Below are 12,989 nucleotides of genomic sequence, written 5' to 3' on the forward strand. Positions count from 1 at the left end.
AAAATGTTTACGATGTTTATTAGGGAGCCAATGCAGTCTTGACAGAACCGGGCTAATATGATCATACTTCCTGGTTTTGGTAAGAACTCTAGCGGCTGCATTTTGGACCAGCTGTAGTTTGTTTATTAAACATGCAGAGCAACCACCCAGGAGAGCATTACAATAATCTAGCCTTGAAGTCATGAACGCATTAACTAATTGTTCTGCATTTTTAATTGAGAGCATATGACGTAATTCAGATATATTTTTAAAGGGGTGGTAAAACACAATTTCACTTTTCTAACTTTAGCTAGTGTGAAATGTTGCTGTTTGAGCATAAACACCATCTGCAAAGTTACAATGCTCAAAGTTCAAAGCAAAGGGAGATATTTGCTTTTAAAGAAAAGGACTACAACAAACGGCTGGTAGGGACTACACGACATTCTTCCCGGGTTAGTGACATCAGCAACCCTAAAATGTACATAAACCCCGCCCCCGGGACACGCAGTCCATGCTGAGAAGAGGAAAAGTTGTAGTATAAGAGTACATTTGTGAGTCAGCTCAAACTTTAGCATCCTTCTTTTCACATGCAATAAAAAGTCAATCTGTGTGCATCTCACAACAGTTCCTATACGAGCGATTTATAGATTATCATGACAGAATATGCTAATTGGAGATAGTTAACTCCACATCAGCAACATAAATGTATCAACTAACCATTCAGAGACGTCCTGTTGCATTCTACGTGTTGTCACTTCTTCTTGAGTCTCTCCATCTTTGTCTGACTCTGTTTTAACATTAAAGGCAGAACAGTTTCTGTCATTTTAGTGTGTTTGCGTGAGGTAATCACAGCTGCTAACACGCAAGAGCTCTTGAAACCCCGCCCTCTGAGGCAGCTCATTTGCATTTAAAGGGCCAGGCACAAAACGGTGCGTTTTTGCTAGCCCTCAAAAAGTGACAACTTTACCATGCTATATAAAAATATCTGTGGGGTATTTTGTGCTAAAACTTCACACACACACTCTGGGGACATCAGAGATTTATTTTACATCTTGTGAAAAGGGAATTTTACCACCCCTTTAAGATGGAAGAATGCGGTTTTACAGATACTAGACACGTGACTTTCAAATGAAAGTAGTAGTAGTAGTAAAAACTTTATTGTCCCACGGAGGGAAATTTGTGTTGGGCCATCACCCATGCTGCCGTCAGTATACAGTTAACATACAACAAATTTACAAACCAGACAATATTAATAATAAAAATGGCATAAATTACAACTCCGTACCGCCCTCATTTAACAACTTTACAGACACTGGGATAAATGAGTTTTTGTATCTGTTCAATCTGCAGCGAGGAACTCTAAACCTCCTCCCAGAAGGCAGCAACTCGTACTCTGTGTACAGGATATGCGACGGATCACACACAATCTTTTTAGCTTGCGTTAAAGTAGCCTGTTCATAGAGGGTCTGCAATGATGTCTGTTCTTTTACTCCAATGATTTTCCAAGCAGTGTGGATCATCCGTACCAGTTTAGTTCTACGTGCTACGGACAGATTACCAAACCAGACTACAATACTATATCTAATTAAACTCTCGAAGACTGCCTGATAAAAAATTATCATAAACCTCTGATCCACACCATAAAGTCTAAGACGCCGTAAAAAGTGCAACCGTTGTTGTAATCTACTGCAAAGACTATCTACATGGATATTCCATGTCAATAAATTATCAAACAAGACCCCAAGATATTTATGTGAAGGGACCTGTATGATGGTTTCATTGTGGATAATCACAGGCCTGTGATCACCAACTCCTCTAGGGTCGAACACCATTTCATTCGTCTTATTGACATTCAGAGCTAGGTGGTTATCCTTGCACCAATTCACAAACTGTTCAATCTCTGACAGATATTCAGACAAGTCCTCTGTCTTTTTCAATAACCCTAAAATTGCAGTATCATCTGAGAACTTAATGATGTGGTTATTAGAATAACGCCTTCTGCAATCATCTGTATACAAAGTGAACAAAACCGGTGAGCTAACACAGCCCTGAGGGGCTCCTGTGCTTAACGTTCTGAATTCAGATAGTGTCCCATTAACACTAACCTGCTGCCTACGATTGGTCAAAAAAGAATAATACCATTTTATAATAAGTGGATTGACTTTAAAATCATTCAGCCTTGCAATTAAAAGATGTGGTTGCAACATATTAAAAGCTGAACTAAAATCTACAAATAAAAGACGTGCATACGAGCCTGGATCATCTAAATGCCTATTTATAAAATGTGTTATAGCTATAACAGCATCGTCTGTACTTCTATTGCTCCTATAAGCAAACTGAAGTTGGTCTGATAGACCACTCACGTCTGTTTTAACAAAATTAATCATAATTTTCTCCAAACACTTCATTATTATTGAAGTAAGTGCTACAGGACGATAATCATTATTCTCCTTACAGCTAGCCTTTTTTGGGACAGGGATAATAGTGGAGCTCTTCCACATAGAGGGAACTGTATTCGTGTCCATAGATTTCTGATAAATAGGGCACCAGGCTTCGGCCAACTCTCTACTACAAGATTTTAGTAACCGCCCAGAGATGCCGTCCGGCCCAGAAGCCTTATTAGGACAGACCTGTGAAAACAGTCTCTCCACCATGTTCTGGTCAATAATTATTTTAGGATTATCCAATATAGACAAGGCATCCAGTGCATTTGCCTGCTCCTGTGAGAAGTCTCTTACATCAAATCTACAATAAAAGTCATTCAACTCATTTGCCTTTGCCCCCTCATCTATCACATTGATAGATCTTTTGGCTGGAGCCATGTTTGTCATATGTTTCATAGAATCCCATAATTTTTTGGTATTCATAGTCGAACAATGGGCCTCAAATTTCTCCCTCTCCTTTATCCTAGCATTCCTTAGTTTATAATTCAGTTCCTTCTGTACATCTTTCATAGCTGCAAGGTCTCCTCTCCTAAAAGCCATTTTTTTCTGTACTATGCACTCCTTAATTTCCTTAGAGATATAGGATTTATTATTCGGATATATAGTTATTATTTTTTGGTCTAACACATTATCTTTGCAGAAAAGTATATAATCTGTCATAGTCTCTACGGCCTCCTCTAGATCCAAACTTTGAAAGACGTTCCAGTCAGTGCAAGAGAAGCATCCTTTTAACGTTTCAATTCCATCATCATTCCACACATATACAGTTTTAGTTTGTGGTTTACTGCTCTTAAGCATGGACTTATATGTCGGAATTAAATGGACAGCATTATGATCAGAGGAGCCTAATGGCGATTTAACCTTAGCTATATAGGCATTCTTAACATTCCCATAACATTTGTCCAAGATGTTTTTGCCTCTCGTATTACAGTCCACATATTGATGGAATCCAGGCAACACAGCATCAAGTTTACAATGATTAAAATCCCCTAAAATGAAACAAGGTGCTTCAGGGGTACGACTTAATTGTCTATGAATACAGTCTGCTGTAAGTTTAGCTGCATTTGCAGCATTCCCACTAGGTGGAATATAAACGATACATATTAAAATGTTTCCAAATTCACGTGGAAGATAAAAAGGCCTAAAGATTAGTATCAAAGAGCACACCCAGGTTCCTAACCGACGACGAGGACTTGACAGAGCAGCCATCAAGTGTTAGACAGTATTCTAGGTTATTACGTGAGGAAGTTTTTTGTCCAATAATTATAATCTCGTTTTTTTCCGAACTAAGTAATAGCAAATTACTAGTCATTCAAATTTTTATATCAGCTATGCATTCCGTTAATTTTGTGAATTGGTAATTTTCGTCGGGGCATGAAGAAATAAAGTGCTGAGTATCATCAGCATAACAGTGAAAACTAATGCCATGTTTCCTAATGATATCTCCTAAGGGTAGCATGTACAGAGTGAACAGCAACGTTCCTAGTACTGAGTCTTGTGGTACACCATAATGAACTTTTGATCGATATGACATCTCTTCATTTACTGCTACAAACTGATAACTGTCAGATAAGTATGATTTAAACCATGTTAATGCAATTCTACCAGCTTTAAAGTTTTCGGTACATTTCCTAGTGACAAAGATGAATTAATGATATTAAGAAGAGGATCTATGACCTCTGGAAGCATCTCTCTCAGTAGCTTAGTCGGTATAGGGTCTAACATACATGTTGTTGATTTAGATGATTTACCAGAGAGCACTACGTCATTCACTACCTTTACAAGGGAAGTTTCAGTACTATGAAAACCAGATTGAAAAGGATCAAGGAGATTATTTTGAACTAGAAAAGACTGAAGCTGGGAGGCAACCATTTTTTTCCAGTAATTTGGCAATAAATGGTAGATTTGATAGGACGATAATAGGACGATAATTAGATAGAACTGAGGGGTCGAGGTTGGGTTTCTTGAGAACTGGGGAAACTGCGGCAGTTTTGAGTGGCAGAGGAGATTAAGAGATAAATTGATGAAGTGAGAAATAGGTGAAGACAGGAAAGAGTGGCATAATTTTAGGAGAAAGTCCTGGTCTTAGCTTCTGAATTTCCATCAAAACCTACAAAGGTTTGTGCAGGACGTGAGACTGGATTTACGCTTCGAGCACTTCATAATTGTTTCTTTCTTTGAGCTTTGACATTTTTTAAATTCACAAAAAGCCATATTACACACTTCATGAAATGTAATATTTGAAAAAGCATAATAGGGACACTTTAAAGTGTAATTTATTCCTGTGATCAAAGCTGAATTTTCTCCAGTCTTCAATGTCACATGATCCTTCTGAAATCAAGTCACGGCGATAAGGCATATTTTAAATTGCTTTGTACTTTGTGTAAGCAGTGCTGACAGTATCTGTTCCTTGTTTTTTATGGTTTCTTGTAGTCTATTTTTTATTTTCCATTTTTATTTCTGTTTTTAAAATGTAATAAAAATGAAAATAACAAAAAAGACATCATTCTAATATGGTGATGTGATGCTCAAGAAATATTTCTAATTATTATCAATATTTAAAACAGTTAATGTTTAATATTTTTGTTGAAGCTGCAATAGATTTTTTCGAGATTCTTTGATAAATAGAAAGTTCATTTTTAAAGTTAATTAAAGATTGTTACTAAATATTTTTACTCTCTTTTGATCAATTTAATGTGTCCTTGCTGAATAAAAGAATTTCTTTCAAAAACACTACGAATCATAGTGTACTGTACATGTTAAGTATATTTGAATTTTAACCGGATTAGTTTATTAGCCCATTATATTATAAGATTAAAAATATTCACATTTTTGTTAAAAAAAACTTTAAAAGTATACTTTTTATTGGCAAAAATATGAAATACTTGAAAATGTTGTATTTTTATTAAACTTGTATTAACCTGTATGTCTTTTCAAAGGAAAATAATGGTGACATGCTTTTTATTTCATGAATGCTGTTATTTATGTCCACAGATCCTGTATGTGAACAAGGATTTGCTCGGACAAGAGGAGCTTCATGTGAAGGTGACCATGTAACATTGAAGTGACTGACACATAAACTATAAAATCTCTGATTTTTGTCTTAAGCTTACCTAGTTAATCACAATGCACTTTTCTGTCGCTCTTTCTCTGTGTAGATGTGGATGAGTGTGAGGTGTTTCCTGGTGTGTGTCATAATGGACACTGTGTGAACACTAGAGGTTCCTTTCAATGTCAGTGTCCAGATAGCCTCACACGGGATGTCACTGGACGTCTCTGTGTGGGTGAGTTACCAGGAGTATATGCTTTCTTCAGCTCTTTGTCATAGTCATTCACCTTCACCATAGCCACTATCACTCCATCACTCTTTCTTTGTCTTTAATTCCCTGAAATATGTTTTCGAATCTGGATCTTTGGAAATCCTTATGATCTTGTGTGCTTTAACCATAAGTAGTCTTTTATAATCACTTAACCACTGCTCAGATAACTTTATTTTATATCAACACTGGCAGTTACACTATAGCTTTTTTGTAGCCTGCATGATTTTGTCATCATTTAATTAAATGGTTAGTCCACACAAAACTCTCCCTCATATCTTTTCAAGTCCATAAAACTTTCATCTTCAAATAAAAATGAAGTTACAAAATACAAACAAAATACTAGCTTGTTAGCACTCCAGAACTAATTACAATGACCACTCTCTTGAAGATCTCCTTGAACACACTGGGCTATTTTAACGATCTATAACGCAAGTGTCAAGCGCAATGCGCAAGTAACTTTGTGGGCGGATCTCGGCCTTGTTGCTATTTAACCGGCTTATTAAATGACGCTTGTGCTCGACGCAAATCTAAAAGGGGTTGGTCTGAAGCAGCTTCATTATTCATAGGTGTGGTTTGGGCGTAACGGGAAACGAACCAATAAGAGCTTTATATCACATTCCCTTTAAGAGCATGATGAACGAGGTGCGCTTTTCCCAGGGCGCAATAGACCTACTATTATAACGGCGCATTTACCAGGCGCGCTTCAGAATCGGTTCTCAGCCGAGGAGATCAATGTTCTCGTCAGGGCCGTAAAAGAAAGAGAAGTGACATTGGGGATGGGACAAACCCGACCAAATTAGCTTCGGCTAAACATGCATATAATATTTTGGGTAAATGTGTAAGCTTTATGCCTATTTTCCCATCGTCATGGACACAACAATGATTTCCCTCGTGTTTTAATATTTTTCCTTATAATAATGTATCATTTGCAAAAAGGAAAATGCATCTGTGTAGATGAGAGAATCGTCTACAGTGTATTCGCGTTGTTCACACTCTGTATTATGGCCAAGCATGCGCGCTTAAAATAGCATCTGAATGTACGCGCAACACACCACTGACTTTAGACTAGTTTTTTTCTGGTCAGTGGAGCAATTGTTTTCTGGAACTGCAAAATAGCACCAGGGATTGTTTGCGCCGGAACACGCCTCCTTTTTTACGCTGAACCGCCCAGGGAGCGCAAGTTCATTCCCTAGTTTGCCGGCGTGCGTCTGTGGAGGGAAAAGTCCGCTTTGCGCTGGTGCAAAATACGAATGATACATGCGTCGGTGTACAAAGTCAATTGCGCTGGGTGCAAGATTGGGCCCACTGTGAATTGGCTGCTGGCTCTTTGGTCATGCCATGGTCATGCTGCCCATTCACATTTAGAATTTTGCTCTTTAAGACTACAGGCTCGTACACACCAAAAACGATAACTATAAAGATAATGATTTAGATATAGTTCTTAAAAATCGTTCTCAATATTAAAGAATAGCAGAGTTCCCAGAGAAACGATATTGGTTGAATTACTTTCAGAACGATTTTCTCCTTCGAAAGAACGATAAAAACATTGACAGCCAATCAGAATCCATCCTGCTGTAACAAGCTCAAGCATTTGAAGCATCAGACAAGCAGGCGCTTAGAATAAACAGAAATATCGTCTGCTGGTGTGGACACTAATACAATGTATAGTTATCTTGGTAACACTTTACAATAAGGTTCATTAGTTAACATTAGTTAATGTATTAACTAATATGAACTACCAATGAGCAATACATTTGTTACAGTATTTATTCATCTTTGTTAATGTTAATTAATATTAATCCAGCTGTTCATTGTTTGTTCATGTTAGTTCACGGTGTATTGGTGTGTAGTTTTTCACTTTGATGTACTGTATTAACATACTGGGTCTAAAATCACACAAAAAACACAAAATCCGAATAGAAAAATTATAGCTTTTCTACTACAAAAAACACAAACATCCTTATTGAAGCATTTTAAAAGGTTTAAAATGTAAACACAAGTTGTAAATGTCAACATATACAGGTACAATTCAGATATACAGGTGCTGGTCATATAATTAGAATTACATCAAAAAGTTGATTTATTTCAGTTATTCCATTCAAAAAGTGAAATTTGGATATTATATCCATTCATTACACACAGACTGATATATTTCAAGTGTTCATTCCTTTTTATTTTGATGTTTATAACTGACAACTAATGAAAACCCCAAAATCAGTATCTCAGAAAATTTGATTATTGTGAAAAGGTTCAAGGTTCAATTGAAGACACCTGGTACAACACTCTAATCAGCTAATTCACTCAAAAATCCTGCAAAGGCCTTTAAATGGTCTCTCAGTCTAGTGCTGTAGGCTACACAATCATGGGGAAGACTTCTGCCTTGACAGCTGTCCAAATGACGACCATTGACATCTTGCACAAGAAGGGCAAGACACAAAAGGTTATTGCTAAAGAGGCTGGCTGTTCACAGAGCTCTGTGTCCAAGTATATTAATAGATTGGGCGAAGGGAAGAAAAAGATGTGGTAGAAAAAAGTGTACACGCAATAGGGATAACCGCACCCTGGAGAGGATTGTGAAACAAAACCCACTCAAAAATGTGGGGGAGATTCACAAAGAGTGGACTGCAGCTGGAGTCAGTGCTTCAAGAACCACCACTCACAGACGTATGCAAGACATGAGTTTCAGCTGTCGCATTCCTTGTGTCAAGCCACTCAACATGTCATCTGCTGGAGTTGGTCCACTGGACTGTTGTTGGATTTTCATTAATTGTCAGTTTTAATCATCACAATTAAATGAAATAAACATTTGAAATATATCAGTCTGTATGTAATGAATGAATATAATATCCAAATTTCACTTTTTAAATGGAATTACTGAAATAAATCAACTTTTTAATGATTGTAACGTGGTTTATAGCTCAGGGAAGAAGGAGATGGGAACCGGCAACAAAAAGACTTTATTTAAAATAAACCAAACAAACCAAAAAGAATCGCCAGCAGCCCCTCGCGAACGATTGCTGGCTACCACAATAAAACATAAAAGGAACCGCCAGCAGCCCCTTGTGGACGACTGCTGGCTACCGAAAATCAAAATCAAACACAAACAAAACACAGGCCTGTTCCTCTCTCGATCATCAACGTCGTCGCTCCTCCTTTATGCTTCCGCTCCTCCGTGAGAGATGCGAGACCGGTGTGCTTTACAGTTCATTAACACTCGCACCACCGGCCTCGCGCCATTCTCTCAAATCCCTCGGCCTCGTCCTGTTCGCCACAATGATATTCTAATTATATGACCAGCACCTGTATACCAAAAAAAAAATATGATTTACAAAAAAAGCGGGTGTAGCCATAGGCTTTTTTTTTCTTTTTAGCTTTGCCACTTTTAAAAAAAATTAGTGCACCCAATTATACAGAGAGCTATATTTAAGGCCTTGCATTCCCAGAGTATGAGGGTTCCCAAATAGTGCAAATACAACATAAAAAAGGTAAAATTTAGATAAAATCAAACTATATACAGCAAAAAGCAGGTGTGGCAATAGACGTTTTTTCTTTTCTTTTTTGCTTAGAAACTCTACAAAACACTTAATGTACAATTACACGGATAGCTACATTACAGGGCTTTTATTCCTTGAGTAAGAGGTGTTCCTCAATAGTGCAAATATACCATACAAAAGGTAAAATGAACACAAAATCAAACTATACATACAACTATTTACAACAAATACCAGGTGTGTTTTTAAAATTTTTTTTTATCTGTGCCACTTCTCAAAACAGTTTATCCAAATCTACTCCTAAACTACTCCTAAACTACCTAAACTATCTACACTACTCCTAAACTACTCTCAAAATCTACTCAAACTCTTCCAAAAACTAGCAATAATATCTCTCGCTATATATACAGTATATGACGTATATATGTCTCTCTTTGTCTACTCTGTAAATCTCCTGCATTTCAATTTCGCTTCTTTGCTCAGTTGGCTCCTCCTCCATTGCCTAAATGTACAGCCTGAAGAGCAGAGTCAGCAGTTTCACACATTTTTCTCTGTTTTGTTTTATGACAAAACCAATGAAGTTATTAGAATAACTATAACGCCTGTTGCATCCCATTATTTATTAATCTACAAAACTTGATGATTAGGCCTGCAATTAAAGAATTGATTTCCATTGCATAAAAGAATATTGTTTATGCATGGTTATTGATAAAAATAAAAATTAAAGTTTCTGAAATAAGGCCACAAAACACATTTTAAATATGTGTCCACAATACTTTTGACTAATGGCTGTTGTGGCCTAGAGTTTTTGCTTCAAAATGATCTGAAAATCATCCTGCCTAATCATTCACATAAAACATTAATACATTGATTTAAATTTTGTAAAACACTTTTTGTTTGGAAAGGCAATATGCGTGTGGGCGAGAACGGCCCAACTCCTATCATGAATAATTCACACCTGAGAAGACAATGTCTCGCATAATCAACCTTTCATTCATGTGTGTCACACAAGAAAGAATGTGAGGAGGAAAAAAAATAAAAAATAAAATAAAAATTTATATATATATATATATATATATATATACACTGTATATAAAATATATATATATATACACTGTATATAAAATATATATATATTATATATATATATATATATATATATATATATATATATATATATATATATATATATATATATATATATATATATATATATATATATATATATATATATATTTACACACACTGCCGTTCAAAAGTTGTGGGTCGGTACGATTGTTAAATTACGATTGTAATTTTCAGAATCATTACTCCAGTCTTCAGTGTCACATGATCCTTCAGAAATCATTCTAATATGCTGATTTGATGCTCAAGAAACATTTCTCATTATTATCAATGTTGAAAACAGTTATTTACATTTTTATTTCAGGATTCTTTGATAAATAGAAAGTTCAAAAGAACAGCATTTATCTGAAATAGAATCTTTTGTAACATTAAACACTACCGTTCAAAACTTTGCGGTCAGTAAGTATTTTTATTTTATTTTTTGGGGGAAATAAATAAAATAAATCAATACTTTTATTCATCAAGGAGGAATTAAATTGATCAAAAGTGACAGTAAAGACATTTATAATGTTTCAAAAGATTATATTTCAAATAAATGCTGTTGTTTTTAACTTTCTGTTCATCAAAGAATCCTAAAAAAATTGTACACAACTGTTTTCAACATTGATCATAATCATAAATGTTTCTTGAGCATCAAATCAAAATCCAAATCATATTAGAATGATTTCTGAAGGATCATGTGACTGAAGACTGGAGTAATGATGCTGAAAATTCAGCTTTGATCACAGGAATAAATAATATTTTAAAATATATTAATAATCGAAAACTGTTATTTTAAATTGTAATAATATTTCACTATATTACTGTTTTTTTGTTGTATTTTTAATGAAATAAATACAGCATTGGTGAGCATAAGTGACTTCATTTAAAAACATTAAAAATTGTACCGACCCCAAACTTTTGAACTGCAGTGTATATATATAATCCAAATATAAATGAAAGTCAAAAGCACATTTTTAGTACATAGTAATTCCTGGAGACAAATCCTTTTCAAATAGGCTATATGGGCCATTCTACAGAATTTGTTCAAGGTTAGAGTTGGAAACATCTTGAAAAGAAAATTGTCTTTTCCCATAAATTTCTTATAAAGTATTCTTTTTAAAAGTAGGCCAATACATTTTATCATACATATTTTAAAGTTAAGGATTCATTAGTTTGATATAGCTTACATTGGAACAAACACTATAATAAAATCTTAGTTGATGAGTTTATTTTTGACAGAACATAGCCTACTATATATTTAACATATGAGCTGAAACTGGATAACAAAAGCTCATTTGATATTTTAGAATAAAAACTTTATAATCTATCCAAAACTACGAAATGCTGTCTTTCATATTTCATCTGTAACATAGTAGGCTAAACATAAACAACAGCGCCCATCTGTGCCGTTAATTCATTCACACACAGAAACGTAATCAAATTTAAACAGTCTTTTTGCATTTACAGACACTATTCCATAATGCGATTATTACAAAGCACAAGAATAAAAAACTTAGGCTACTCAAAATTCTCGGCTAGATCCATCGCTCCTTGAAATGAAAATAAACCAGCACATGTTCTGAGGTAAATGTCCCAGGATTATTCCTCACAGTCACAGCCTCGCAAGACGAAATAGTACATTAATCTGATGATTAAATTTGTTGTGTTATCGCGTTTATGAGGGGCGTTGAAACGTTTGCATGTGTCGCTTAAGATCATTTACGTCTGAATAGCGCGCGCTCTCTGTGGGCGTGTCACATTTGCAGAATAATGAGCTGAGAGAACGATAATGAGATCGACTGACACCTCTCTCTTTTTTTATAGATTACATAAACAGAGAATATTTATTTTAGTTTTGAATTAGATATTTTAAAAGTACAAACTTAAATGATTATAAAGATATATTGCTCATGCTTGGGTGAATAGTATTCGCTGAGTTTTGTTTAAGTTTAGAGACGTGCTCCAGAAAAATGTTAACGGAGATGGAGAGACAGAAAGCACACCGTTTATTTTCTTTATTTTACAAAAGCACAATGTTTTATTTCGATTGTAAGTAGACACATAAAAAATAGACATTCAACAGTTTATTTTTTTATATTTCTTAAGTCTATATGACCAAAAATGACAGAGTATTTTAAGTCTATTTTCCTGCTATGTGAAAAAAATTGAGCAAAACGAGCCGGCGTGTTTGCCGAACCCAGAGGGTTAAACTCATTCCTACGCCCCTGGGTACAAAGGAGAGGGTAGGATCGAAGATGGTTCCAAGGTTGCGGATGCAGGTGGAGTTTGTGACGTTGGAGCCATCGATGTTGAGGGAAAAGGTCTGGGCATGTCGGGTGAGGTAGTTAGGGCCGATTATGATAATCTCTGATTTATTACATTCATTATTTTGATGGTTCCATGAGTTTCAAACGATTTCTTCTGCATTGCGGAAAAAAATGGTGATGAACTAGAATGGTTGACTGTTCTAGTTGAAGGTTTTCTCTCTCTCCATGAGCACATGGCTGGAGTGCAGATTGTGGCCTGCCGGCCCTGGGCCAGAGAAGCCACGCAGGGTAACCAGGAGCAAGGAGGAAGTCAGAAGAGTTGATGGTTGTCCATTCAGTGATAGTAAAGTTGCAGTTTTCTTGAGTTGGAATGAAGAAATT

At 35.6% G+C, this 12,989-nt stretch overlaps 1 protein-coding gene across 1 annotated transcript in view; it reads left to right on the forward strand.

The window, feature by feature from the left end:
* Nucleotides 1-3,880: 3,880 nt before the first annotated feature.
* fbn2 (fibrillin 2) overlaps nt 3,881-12,989 on the forward strand; it is a 119,222-nt gene continuing 110,113 nt past the window's right edge. Inside the window, 3 exon segments of the mRNA XM_077243913.1 lie at nt 3,881-3,923; nt 5,418-5,468; nt 5,582-5,707. Coding sequence (XP_077100028.1) covers nt 3,881-3,923; nt 5,418-5,468; nt 5,582-5,707 — 220 coding nt within the window.

Source organism: Siphateles boraxobius, unplaced genomic scaffold (genome assembly GCF_051911475.1).
Source record: "Siphateles boraxobius isolate OS27281-9 unplaced genomic scaffold, OSU_SipBor_1 25, whole genome shotgun sequence".
Taxonomy (NCBI): Eukaryota; Metazoa; Chordata; class Actinopteri; order Cypriniformes; family Leuciscidae; genus Siphateles; species Siphateles boraxobius.